Source organism: Scyliorhinus torazame, chromosome 14, assembly GCF_047496885.1.
Source record: "Scyliorhinus torazame isolate Kashiwa2021f chromosome 14, sScyTor2.1, whole genome shotgun sequence".
Taxonomy (NCBI): Eukaryota; Metazoa; Chordata; class Chondrichthyes; order Carcharhiniformes; family Scyliorhinidae; genus Scyliorhinus; species Scyliorhinus torazame.
This window is the reverse complement of record NC_092720.1, coordinates 150,326,441-150,340,293: the sequence shown is the minus strand read 5'-3', so window position 1 is coordinate 150,340,293 and position 13,853 is coordinate 150,326,441. Positions and strand designations below refer to the sequence as shown.

Here is a 13,853-nt window from a genome sequence, read left to right as displayed (position 1 = left end):
CCATCCACCTCCCCGGCACGGACCCCGCCCCCATCCCCCTCCCCGGCACGGACCCCCCCATCCCCCTCCCCGGCACGGACCCCCCCATCCCCCTCCCCGGCACGGACCCCCCCATCCCCCTCCCCGGCATGGACCCCCCCCCAACCTCCACCCCGGCACGGACCCCCCCAACCTCCACCCCGGCACGGACCCCCCCCTACCTCCACCCCGGCACGGACCCCCCCCCAACCTCCACCCCGGCACGGACCACCCCCCAACCTCCACCCCGGCACGAACCCCCCCCATAATCCACCCCGGCACGGACCCCCCCCCCCAACCTCCACCCCGGCACGGACCCCCCCCCAACCTCCACCCCGGCAAGGACCCCCCATCCCCCTCCCCGGCACGGACCCCCTCCCAACCTGCACCCCGGCACGGACCCCCCCCCAACCTCCACCCCGGCACGGACCCCCCATCCCCCTCCCCGGCACGGACCCCCCCCATCCCCCTCCCCGGCACGGACCCCCCCATCCCCTTCCCTGGCACGGACCCCCCCCCATCCCCCTCCCCGGCACGGACCCCCCCCATCCCCCTCCCCGGCACGGACCCCCTCCCGGCACTCCCCCGGAGCCCAGCCTACTCTGACCACCCCCCCCCCCCACCGCACACACACACACACAACCCGAGACACACCTCTCCTCACGCATTCAGACTGCGGCCACGCCATCGCCTGCCCAGAGCCAACCCCCCAGGCCGTCACTCACCTCCACGCTGGTCAACGTAAACCTAGAGCACAGGGTCACGCCGATGAAAAGGAGGTTTAATTTACGTCAACGTGAACGGTCATCACGTCGACGGGACTTCGGCCCATCCGGAAGGGAGAATATCGGCAGGCCGAAAATCGGCTGCCTTGCGCACACCCGTGACATTCTCCGACGGCAGCGGCGACATTAACGCCTCGCCGACTTTTCTCCCTTCGGAGACTTCGGCAACCGGCGGGGGCGGGATTCACGGCGGCCAACGGCCATTCTCCGACCCTCTGGGGGGTCGGAGAATGACGCCCCATGACTTTGACTTTGTGGATATTCCATTTTCTGTCCATGTACTAAATTTAAAAATTATATTGCATCCAAGGTCCCAAAAAGATCAGTGAAGCAATTAGTAAATCAATAAACCTGTAATCTGTTAGGCGTCATTGTAGCGGGTCTCTGCGTTGGTCTGCGGCCTCCAGATAGGCATCGTGAGCCACAACCACAGCTGGGTGGCGGTGCGTCAAAGAAGTCAGGAACCATGGCGTGTGCCAGGATGAATGTGCGGTGCACACTGCCCGGGTATTGGGTGCAGATGCCTGGGTCTTGGTTGACGATATGCATGGTGCACAGGTCATGGACGCACACCAGCTGCAGAACTTATTTCTATCTCATCTGAAGGTGCTCGTATGGCAACATGCATCCCGCCGTCATCACCCTGTGGACCCGGGGCATCTTGGCAATTGTGGCTACTCTGCTGCCCGGGCATCTTGGTATGTTCGGTCTACATTGAATTTTATATATTGTGCCGACCAGGCATATATAGGGCACCCGTGACAATGCAGATGCACCTGTGCACCGAGATCTGAGAGATTTCGGACAGGTTCCCATTCGATGCCTGGAAGGAGCCGACTGGTTCACCCTTATCAAATCTCATACATCCTCAAAAACTCAAGTGGATTTGTCAAACATGATTTCCCTTTCATAAAGCCATTGATATTTTCTAAGTGTCCTATTATCACATCCTTTATAATAGACTCCAACATTTTCCCTACTACTAGATAGATACATAGAAGATAGGAGCAGGTGGAGGCATTTTGGCCCTTTGAGCCTGCTCCGCCATTTTTCACGATCATGGGGCGGCATGTGGCGCAGTGGTTAGCACTGGGACTGCAGCCCTGAGGACCCGGGTTCGAATCCTGGCCCTGGGTCACTGTCCGTGTGGAGTTTGCACATTAGAACATAGAACATACTGTGCAGCAGGAGCCCATTTGGCCCATCGAGTCGGCACCGACCCACTTAAGCCCTCACTTCCACCCTATCCCCGTAACCCAATAACCCCTCCTAACCTTTTTTTTTGTCACTGAGGGCAATTTATCATGGCCAATCCACCTAACCTGCACGTCTTTGGACTGGAAACCGGAGCACCCAGAGGAAACCCACGCAGACACGGGGAGAATGTGCAGACTCCGCACAGACAGCGACCCAGCGGGAAATTGAACCTGCGACCCTGGCGCTGTGAAGCCACAGTGCTATCCACTTGTGCTACCCGTGCTGCCCGAACTTCAAAGATGTGCAGGCTAGGTGGATTGGCCACGTTAAATTGCCCTTAAAATTGGAGAAAAAAAAATAATTGGGTACTCTAAATTTTAAAAATAATTTATCACGATCATGCCTGATCATCCAACTGAATAGCCCAATCCTGCTTTCTTTCCATAAACTTTGATCCCATTCACTCCAAATGCTACATCTTGAATATATTCAATGTTTTAGCACCAACGATTTCATGTGGTAATGAATTCGACAGGCTCACCACTCTTTGGGTGAAGAAATGTCTCCTCATCTCTGTCCGAAATGGTTTACCCTGAATCCTCAGACTGTGAGCCAGGTCCTGGACACAACCATCATCAGGAACATCCTCCCTGCATCTACCTTGTCTAGTCCTGTTCGAATTTTATAAGTCTCAATGAAACCCCCCTTCATTCTTCTGAAGTCCAGCACAAACAATCCTAACCTAGTCAATCTCTCCTCATATCCCGCCATCCCAGGAATCAGTATGGTAAACCTTCGCTGCACTCCCTTGAGAACAAGAACATCCTTACTCAGAAAAGGAGACCAAAACTGCACACAATATTCCAGGTGTGGCCTAACCAAGGCCCTGTATAATTTCAACAACACATTCTTGCTCCTCTACTCGAATCCTCTCGCAATGAAGGCCCAAATTTCACTGCATGCTCCCCTCTCCCAATTTACAACAATTCAGGTAGTAATCTGCCTTCTTGCTTTTGCTTCCAAAGTGAATAACTTCACACTTATCAAAATTATGCTACATCTGCCATTGATTTGCCCACTCGCCCAACCTGTCCAGATCATGCTCTAGGATCTCTGCATCATCGTCTCAGTTCACCCTCCCACCCAACTTGGTATCATCTGCAAACTTTGAGATGATACATTTTGTTCCCTCATCCAAATCATTAATGTATATTGTGAATTGTGTGATCCCTGTGGCACCCTATTAATTCATTGGCCACTTCCTGCCCCTTTACCTTCAGGCTCTGGGGATTTCTTGGTTTCAGTTGCATTAACTTCTCCAGCACTATATTTTAATAATACTAATTTCCTTCAATTCCTCCTTTTCACTAGGCCCTCTGCTTCCTTCACATTTCTGGGAAGTTATTTGTGTCCTCCGTGATGGCAGATTTAAGTGGTTGTTTCATAGCTCTGCCATTTCCTTGTTCTCGATAATACATTCTCCTGTTTCATTAATGTTATTCTTTTACATACTTATGGAAGCTTTTGCAGTCCACTTTTATGTCACTTGCAGTCTGTTTTTCTGTTACAGAAGGCTGTAATGTTGTATCTAATTGGAAGATGAGGTGCTGTTCATCCAGTATATGTTGATCTTCACTGGATCATTGCAGCAGGCAAAGGACAGACATGTGAGCATGAGCCCAAGGTGGTGAGTTGAAAGGGCAAATGATAGGAAGGTTGTGGTCACGCTTACAGGCTGAGTGAAGGTGTTTGGCAGAGAGATCATCCAGTCTGCATTTAGTCTCTCCAGTTCATGGCAGATCACATTGGGAGCAGCAAATGCAATAAACCAAACTGAAGGAGGTGCCTGCTTAACCAGGACCGAGTGTTTGGGAAATGGTGAGGGGGAGGAGGTAAAGGAGTCAGGTGTTGCATCTTCTGCGATTGTCTGGGAAGGTGCTGTGTTCCCGTACCAGCCTCCCCGAATAGGTGTCGGAATGTGGCGACTAGTGGCTTTTCACAGTAACATTTGAAGCCTACTTGTGACAATAAGCAATTTTAATTTCATTTAAGGGTCAGGTCTTGGGGGTGATGGAAGAGTGGACCAGTGTATCTTGGAGGGACCAATTTCTGTGGAATTCTGACAGAGGGGGTGAAGGGATAAAGTGTCTGGTGGTGGCATCATGCTAGAGTTGTCGTACGTGGCAGAGGATGTGAAGGCTCGTGGGGCGGGAATTGAGGACAAGGGGGCCCTATCATGTTTCTAGGGAGGAGAGAAGAGGTTGGACATGGTTCAGAGCCCTGTCAATCATAGTGGGGGTAAACACTCAGTTCAGGGAAAAGGCAGACATGTGGCACCATTTGGAAGGTGGCATCATCAGAACAGTTGTAATGGAGGTGGTGAAACTGGAGAATGGGATGGAGTCTGACAGGAAGTGGTGTGTGAGGAGCTGTAGCTCTGGGAGGTGGTAGACTTGTAACACATATTGGTGGCCAGTCAAAGAAACATAAGGAAAGTGTCGGAGATGGACCATGTGAAGGTGAGAGAGGGGTGGAAATTACAAGTAAAATTGATACATTTTTCCGGGTCCAAACAAAAGCATAAAGCAAGTACCAATACAGTCTGTAACTGAAAAAGAGTTGTGAGAGAGTGCTTGAGTAGGGCTGGAACAAGGGAGTGTCCCATGAAAAGACAGGCATAACTAAGGACCAAGTGGCTACATATAGCCACAGCTTTTATTTTCAGGAAGCGGGACAAGTTAAAGGATAAATTATTTAGTGACAGAACAAGTTCCGCCAGGTGGGGCAGGAGCAGACTCGATGGGCCGAGTGGCCTAATTCTGCTCCTACGTCTTATGGTCTTATGGTGGGGGAAGATGGTGATGAATGGGATTGTTCAGGCCTCTTCCCAGTGCGGAGAGCCCTCAGACCATACTGGTGGGGGATGGAGGTGTACAGAGATTGGACATCCAATGTGAGGAGGCGGCGGTTAGGGCCAGGGAACTGGAAATGTGATGTGGGCATCAGAGGAATCGCACATATATGTGGGAAGAGACTGGAACAAGGGGAGAGAAAATGGAGACAAGGTAGTAAGAAATTAGTTCCATGGGCAGGAATAGGCTGACACTGGTCTACCAGGACAGTTCTGTTTATGGAATTTGTGAAGTATGTAGAAGCGGGGTGTGCGAGATTGAACATCTACAAAGTTAAAAGCTGTGGAGAGAAGATCTCTAGAGGCAATGAGGTCAGTGACAGACCTGGAAACAATGATTTAATGTTTAGTTGTGGAATGTTGGTCCAGAGGGAGATAAGAAGAAGTGTCTGGGAGTTGTCACTCCACTTCTACGAGGTGGAGATCAGTACAGCAGACAGCAACAGCACCACTTTTGTCACCAGGTTTGATACCAAAGTTAAAGTTGGACCTATCGCATGCAATTTCAACTGGCCATCTTGTTCTCATGCCCGCATTTCTCTCCTTGGCCTGCAGCAATGTTCCAGCGAAGCCCAATGCAAACTCGAGGAGCAGCACCTCATCTTCCGATTAAGAATGTTACTGCTCTCTGGACTTAACATTGAGTTCAACAACTTCAGACCATAAATTTTCAAGATGGAGATCTTGTGCCCTTTTTGTTATCCATATTTTTGTCCCAAAGCCACCCACCTCCCCCATAGGGCCACCTGTCACTTGATTTTAAATTTTGCTTTCTCAGAACTCTGACCCTTTTTCTGCTATTAACACATACTGCCATCTTACCTTTATACCATTATCAGCACCTTCTTTAGTCTTTAGTACTACCATTAATGTATCTCCTTTATCTCGTGCCCATAAAATCCTTGCCAAATCTCTCCTCGCTCCCACCTATTCCTGACCTGTTATTTTTCCCCACCCCCTCTTAAACAGTATAAAATCCAACACATTTCTTCCTCTCTTTAGCTCTGAAGAGTCATATGGACTCAAAATATTAATTCTGTTTCTATTTCCAAAGACGCTTCCAGACCTGCTGAGTTTTTCCAACATTTTGGGTGCTATTCTCCCCCCTCCCCCCACGCCGGGTGGGAGAATCACCGGGGCGCCGCGTGAATCACGCCACGCAGCCCCGACGCCCGCACGCGATTCTCCCACCCCCCCGGAAACCAGTCGGCGCGCGATTCGCAACGGGCTGCTCGGAGAACCGGTGAGCGGCGATTCTCTGGCCCGGATGAGCTGAGCGGCCGCTACGACACGACATGTTCCCGACGGCGCCGTCCACCCCTGGTCACTGCTGACGGGAACTCTGCGGGAATGCTCGGGGGGTGGCCTGTGGGGGAGGGAGGGGGGCTCCTTCTCTGATGGGGTCTGGCCCACGATCGGGGCTCACCGATCGGCGGGCCGGCCTCTCTTTCCCCCCCCCCCGGGCCTACCTTACCACGCGCAGCCCCAGAACACCGCCGCCATGTTGGTGCGGGGCCGACGTGCATAGACGTTCCCCACGCATGCGCAGGATTGGGCTGCCCCAACTGCGCATGCGCAGGTTGGCGCGGTCCCATTTGGCGCCGCATAAGGACGCTGGAGCGGCGTGAACCATTCCAGCGCTGTGCTGGCCCCCTGTAGGGGCCAGAATAGGTCGTGCCCGGACCCTGCTCGCGCCGTTGTGAAATGTGACGGCGTTCACGACGGCGCGAACACTTGACCTCCATATCGGAGAATCGCCCCCATTCTGTTTGTAATTCAGGTTCCAGCATCTGCCCTATTTTACTTCTATTTTCCTTTATGCTAGTTAGGCCTCACCTGGAAACTGTGACCACTACTGAGTGCCAAACATGAGGAAGGATGAGAAGGCATTGGCAGAGAAATACAGAGAAAATTCACGAGAATGATTCCAGGGATAAAGGATTATAGCTATGAGGATAGCTTGGAGAGATTGGATCTGTTTTCCTTGGTCAAAAGAAAGCTGAGCAGTAGCTTCATTGAGGGGTATGGAGAGGGTAAATAGTGAGAAGCTGTTTCCAATTAAGAGGGCATCTGGAACAAGAGGCCACAAATTCAAAATAATGTGAAAAGAGGTAAAAGTGATGCGAGGAGCATTGTTTTATCTAGAGGATGGTTAGAGACTGCAACAAACTTCTTTGAGGGTGACAGCGACAGGTTTGCTCGAGCTATTCAAAAGGGAATTGGATTGTTATCTGAAAAATAATCTGCAAGGTTACAGGGTTAAGGCACGGGAGTGGGACCAAGTAGAAAGGTCTTTTAGAGTGTCAGTGCCAACTCGATGGGCTAAATGGCCTCCCGCTACACTGTGAAGATTCTTAAATTCAGTGACTATGAGACCGAGGAAAAATACATCTGTGAATGCAACTGCAATGAAGAGAGCTGCAGACATCAGGTAAAGGCCCATCACATGATGTGACTATATCAACAAGTTTGAATTATTTAATTCTTGTTTTTCTTCTATTTTCCAGAGTAGTGAGAAAAGAAGAAAAATCATTTGCAATAGGGATCCAGTTTCTGATAATGAGGATGTTTGGTGAGTACAATTCAGTACTCAAAGTAATGTGTCACAATTTGAGGGTAGAACAAAATACTTTTCCCTTCAGGTTCTATTCGAAATGATGGTTATTCGTAACCTGGCAACATTTCTAACCTTGGCTTCACTTTCTTTTCATTGAAAAATATTTTATTGAGGCATTTATATATTTACACATCAAACATAATCACAAACAAAACAAGCCAACAGGGTTGCAAATAACCAAACCAACTAATTACGGAACACCCCGCTTCCTACTTCCCTACCACCCCATTTTACCCTCCCCACCCCCCACTGCTTGCATGTTAACTGTTCTCAAAGAAGTCGATGAATGGCTGCCATCTCCAGGCAAACCCCTCCACAGACCCTCTCAGGGCGAACCTTATCTTCTCCAGCCTGAGGAACTCTACCAAGTCACTCATCCACACCCCTGGTTTTAGAGCCTCCGGGTCCCTCCATTCCAATAAGTTCCGTCTCCGGGCTACCAGGGAAGCAAAAGGAAAAATATTGGCGCCTCCCGCTCCCTGGAATCCTGGGTCTTCTGACACTCCAAAGATCGCCACTTCTGGAATCGGGACCACCTTCACCTTCAAAACCTCCAACATAACGTCGGCAAACCCCTGCCAGAATTTCCTCAGCTTCAGACAGGCCCAAAACATGTGGACATGATTCGCCAGCCCACCCACACATCGCCCACACCTATCCTCCACTCCTTCAAAAAATGCTGCTCATTCTGGCCACCGTATTGTGTGCCCTGTGGACCACCTGGAAGTGAATAAGGTCTAGCGCACGACAAGGATGCATTCAACCTCCTCAAGCCTCCTCCCACACCCCAGCTCCCTCCCCAACTCTTCCTCCCACTTATGCTTCACTACCCCTAATAATAATATTAGAGCCTCCCTCCGAATCCATCAACTCCTTGAAGATTTCTGACACTTTACCCTCCCCTACCCCGTTTCTGACACCACCTCGTCCTGCAGCACCTGGGGCGGCAGGTGAGGAAAGGATGGTACCGGCTTCTGGACAAAATCCCTCACCTGTAAATACTGGAACCCATTCCCAGCGGGCAACTCAAATTCCTCCACCAATCCCTCCAAGCTCGAGAAGCTGCCCCTAATGAATAGATACCCAAATCGCTCAATCCCTGCCCGCTGCCATCCCCAAAACCCCCCATCCAGCCCCCCCCCCCCCCAAAACGATGGTTCCCACAGATTGTTGCCAAACCAAGGCCCCCTCCAGCCTCAGGTGCTGCCGCCACTGTCCCCACACAAGCAGGACCGCCACCACTTCCGGGCTTGTGGAGTACCTGGCCGGCAAGAACGGTAAAGTCAACAGTGTCCCCAAACACGAGTCTTTCCAGGAGGCTCCATCCACTCTCATACCGACCTTTCCCCCACTCCCTGACCATGGCTATAATCGGTGCCCAATAGTAATTCATTAAGTTTTGAAGAGCTAACCCGCCACTCTCTTGACCCCAGTCCAGCAGCACCTTCTTCCCCGCAGGGCTTTACCTACCCAAACAAACCCTGAAATCAGCACATTCACCCTCAAATAAAAGCATTCGGAATGATAATTGGGAGGTTCTGGAACACAAACAAGAACCTCAGCAGGACTGTCGACTTCACTGACAGCACCCATCCCGCTAGCGAGGGATATCCCACCTGCTAAATTCCCCCTTCACCAACTGTGCCAGATTCAGCTTGTGATGAGAGTGAATGTGCGTGAGATGAGGGTGAGTGTGTGTGTCAGAGATGAGAGTATGTGTGTCAGAGATGAGAGTGAGTGTGTGTGTGTCAGAGAGGAGAGTGAGTGTATGTGTCAGAGATGAGAGTGAGTATGTGTGAGAGAGCTGAGTGAGTGAGTGTGAGATGAGAGTGAGTGCGTGTGAGATGAGAGTGAGTACGTGTGAGATGAGAGTGAGTGCGTGTGAGATGAGAGTGAGTGCGTGTGAGATGAGAGTGAGTGTGTGTGTGTCAGAGAGGAGAGTGAGTGTATGTGTCAGAGATGAGAGTGAGTATGTGTGAGAGATGGGTGAGTGAGTTTCTGACAGATGAGAATGTCAGATGAAAGTGAGCGTGTGTGTGAGATGAGACTGAGTGCGTCAGAGGGAGAGGTGAGAGTGAGTGTGTGCATAAGAGGAATGAGAGAGAGTGTGTGTGAGGGATGAGAAAGTGTGTTTGTCAGGTGAGAGTGAGTGTGGGTCTGAGAGAGATGAGAGTGAGTGTCTTTGTGAGAGAGATGAGAGTGTATGGGTGAGAGATGAGTGTGTGTGTGAGAATGATGAATGAGTGTGTGTGAGAATGATGAGTGAGTGTGTGTGAGATGAGAGTGAGTGTGTGTGAGATGAGAGTGAGTGTGTGTGAGATGAGAGTGAGTGTGTGTGAGATGAGAGTGAGTGTGTGTGAGATGAGAGAGAGTGTGTGAGAGATGCGAGTGAGTGTGTGTGAGATGTGAGTGAGTGTGTGAGAGACGAGTGAGTGACGAGAATGGGTGTGTGTGGGAGAAGTGGACGAGTGTATGTGAGGGATGAGTGAGTGTGAGAGTTGAGAATGAATGTGTGTGGGAGAAGCAAATGAGTGTGGGTGAGACTGAGTGTGTGTCTGAGATGAGAGCGAGTGTCAGGTGAAAGTGAGTGTTTGTGTGGGATGAGAGTGAGTGCGTCAGAGGGAAAGGTGAGAGTGAGTGTGTGTATAGATAAGAGTGAGGTCTTTGTGAGAGAGATGAGTGTGTGTGTGAGAATGATCAGAGTGAGAGTGTGTGTGTGAGAGAGATGAGTGAGTATGTGTGTGAGAATGATGAGTGTGTGTGTGTGAGAATGATGGGTGAGCGTGTGTGAGAGATGAGAATGAGTGTGTGAGAGATGCGAGTGTGTGTGTGTGAGAGATGAGAGTGTGTGTATGTGTGAGAGATGAGTGAGTGCGTGTGAGAGATGAAGTAAATGTTTTTGACAGATGAGAGTGAGTGTGTGTGAGAGATGGGTAAGTGAGTTTCTGACAGATGAGAATGTCAGATGAAAGTGAGCGTGTGTGTGAGATGAGAGTGAGAGCGTCAGAGGGAGAGGTGAGAGTGAGTGTGTGTATAAGAGAGATGAGAGTGAGTGTGTGTGAGGGATGAGAAAGTGTGTTTGTCAGATGAGAGTGAGTGGGTGGCTGAGAGAGATGAGAGTGGGTGTGTGAGAGAGATGAGTGTGTGTGTGAGAATGATGAGTGAGTGTGTGTGAGAGAATGATGTATGTATGTGTGTGTGTGAGAGATGAGAGTGAGTATGTGTGCGAGAGATGAGAGTGAGTGAGACTGCAAGAGATGATAGTGAGCGTGTTTGAGATGAGTGAGTGTGTGAGATGAGTGTGTCAGAGATGAGTGAGCAAGTGTGTCAGAGATTGTAGTGTGAGTGTGTGTCAGAGATGAGTGGGTGTCAGATGAGAGTGAGTAATGTGGGAGATGAGAGTGAATGTGTGTGTGAGAGATGAGTGTGCGCTTGAGAGTTGAGAAATGAGTGAGTGTGTGTGAGAGATGAGAGTGAGTGCGTGTGAGAGAGATGAGAGTGAGTACGTGTGAGAGAGTTGAGAGTGAATGCGTGTGAGAGAGATGAGAGTGAGTACGTGTCAGAGTGATGTGAGTAAGTGTGTGTGAGGGAGATGAGAGTGAGTGTGTGCAAGTGATGAGAGTGGGTATGTGCGTGAGAGATGAGAGTGGGTATGTTTGCGAGCGATGAGAGTGAGCGAGAGTGCAAGAGATGAGAGTGAGCGTGTTTGAGATGAGTGAGTGTGTGAGATGAATGTGTCAGAGATGAGAATGAGCAGGTCTGTCAGAGATTATAGTGAGAGTGTGTGTGTCAGAGATGAGTGTGTGTGAGATGAGAGTGAGTGTGTGTGTGAGATGAGAGTAAGTGTGTGTGTGAGATGAGTGAGCTTGTGTGAGATGAGAGTGAGTGTGTGTGAGTCACAAATTAGTGTGTGTGAGAGATGAGAATGAGTGTGTGTGGGAGAAGCAAATGTGTGTGAGTGAGAGTGAGTGTCAGGTGAAAGTGAGTGTGTGTGTGAGATGAGAGTGAGTGTGTCAGAGGGTGAGGTGCGAGTGAGTGTGTGTATAAGAGAGATGAGAGTGAGTGTGTCAGAGGGTGACGTGAGAGTGAGTGTGTGTATAAGAGAGATGAGAGTGAGTGTATGTGAGGGATGAGAAAGCGTGGGTGTCAGATGAGAGTGAGTGTGGGTCTGAGAGAGATGAGAGTGTGTGAGAATTAAGAGAGTGAGAGTGTGTGTGTGAGAATATGATGAGTGTGTGTGTGTGAGAATGATGAGAGAGTGTGTGTGTGAGAATGATGAGTGTGTGTGAGATGAGAGTTCATCTGCTTTACCTGCTACACTTCTCGCATTAAAACAAATGCACCTCCCTTTGCGCTCATCATCTCTTCCCTGTCTTCTCTTTCCCTTAGTCACATTGAGTTTATTATCTAGTACCTTACTGGCTTTAGTTGCTGCCTCTTTACTGACCTCTAACTTCCTAATCTGGTTCCCATTAGTTTAAAACCTCCCCAACAGTGTTAGCAAAAGCACCCCCTAGGACATTGGTTCCAGTCCTGCCCAGGTGCAGACCATCCGATTTGTAATGGTCCCAGCGCCCCCAGAACCGGTTCCAATGTCCCACAAATCTGAACCCCTCCCTCCTGCACCATCTCTCAAGCCACGTATTCATTCTGACTATTCTTGAATTTCTACTCTGACTGTCTCATGGCACTGGTAGCAATCCTGAGATTACTACCTTTGAGGTCCTACTTTTTAACTTATCTCCTAACTCCCTAAATTCTGATTGTAAGACCTCATCCCGTTTTTTACCTATATCGTTGGTGCCTATATGGACCACGACAACTGGCTTTTCACCCTCCCCCTTCAGTATGTCCTGCAACCGATCTGAGACATCCCTGACCCCTGCACCCGGGAGGCAACATACCATTCGGGAGTCTCGCTTTCGACCACAGAAACGCCTGTCTACTCCCTTTACGACTGAATCCCCTATGACTATAGCCCTGCCAGTCTTTTTCCCGCCCTTCTGTGCAGCAGAGCCAGCCACGGTGCCATGAGCCTGGCTACTACTGCCTTCTCCTGGTGAGTCATCTCCCCTACAGTATCCAAAACGGTATACCTGTTTTGGAGGGAGATTACCGCAGGGGACACCTGCACTGCCTTCCTGCTCTTTCTCTGCCTTTTGGTCACCCATTCCCTGTCTCCCTCACCAATCCTAATCTGCGGTGTGACCAACTCACTGAACGTGCTATCCACGACCTCCTCAGCATCGCTGATGCTCCAAAGTGAGTCCATCCGCAGCTCCAGAGCTGTCATGTGGTCTAACAGGAGCTGCAGCTGGACACACTTCCCGCACATGAAGGAGTCAGGGGCATCGGCCGCATCCCTCAACTCCCACATTGAGCACGAGGAGCAATACACGGGCCTGGGATCTCCTGCCATTTTTACACTTTACCTTAACTGATTACAAATATAATATCAAATAATTAATAAGTGAAAGGAACAAAGATTTTACTTACCAATCTGTGAGATGAGAATGTGTGTGTGAGATGAATGTGTGTGTGTGTGCGAGATGAGAGTGTTTGTGTGAGATGAGAATGAGTATGTGTGTGAGATGAGTGTGTGTGAGGTGAGAGTGAGTGTGTTTGAGATGAGAGTGAGTGTGAGAGAGGTGAGAGTGTTTGTGTGTGTGAGACAGATGAGGGAGTTTGTGTGTGTGAGAGAGATGAGAGAGTGTGTGAGAATAATAGTGACTCTGTGTGTGAAAATGATAAGCGAATCAGATTTCTGGATAACTGGGGCTCTTTCTGGGGAAGGTGGGACCTCTACAGACAGGATGGTCTACATCTGAACCTGAGGGGCACAAATATCCTGCTAACTAACTGCGGCCTCGCAACCCTCAAGGTTGAGCCCCCATCCTTGTTTGCAAACCTCACCCCGGATTGCAAACCCGTTGCCACTAGGAGCAGACGGTACAGCGCCCAGGACCGGACATTCATTCGGTCCGAAGTCCAGCGGCTACTGAAGGAAGGCATAATCCAGGTCAGCAATAGACCCTGGAGAGCACAGGTGGTAGTAGTAAAGACAGGGGAGAAGCAAAGGATGGTCATAGACTATAGCCAGACCATCAACAGGTACACACAGCTAGATGCGTGCCCTCTCCCCCGCATATCCGACATGGTCAATCGGATTGCCCAATATAAGGTCTTCTCCACCGTGGACCTCAAGTCCGCCTACCATCAGCTCCAAGTGACCACAAGTACACAGCCTTCGAGGCAGACGGGCGATTATACCCCTTCCTAAGGGTCCCATTTGGCGGTCTTCCAACGAGAGATGGACCGAATGGTT

At 50.1% G+C, this 13,853-nt stretch overlaps 1 protein-coding gene across 4 annotated transcripts in view; it reads left to right on the top strand.

Annotated features, from left to right (window-relative positions):
- The window catches only part of LOC140390088 (solute carrier organic anion transporter family member 2A1-like), a 626,095-nt gene that overhangs the window by 591,153 nt on the left and 21,089 nt on the right, over positions 1 to 13,853 (top strand). For all 4 annotated transcript variants that reach the window (XM_072474991.1, XM_072474992.1, XM_072474989.1 and 1 more), the window contains one exon: positions 7,419 to 7,483. In XM_072474991.1, the coding sequence (XP_072331092.1) occupies positions 7,419 to 7,483 (65 nt within the window). The remainder of the gene's footprint in view (positions 1 to 7,418; positions 7,484 to 13,853) is intronic.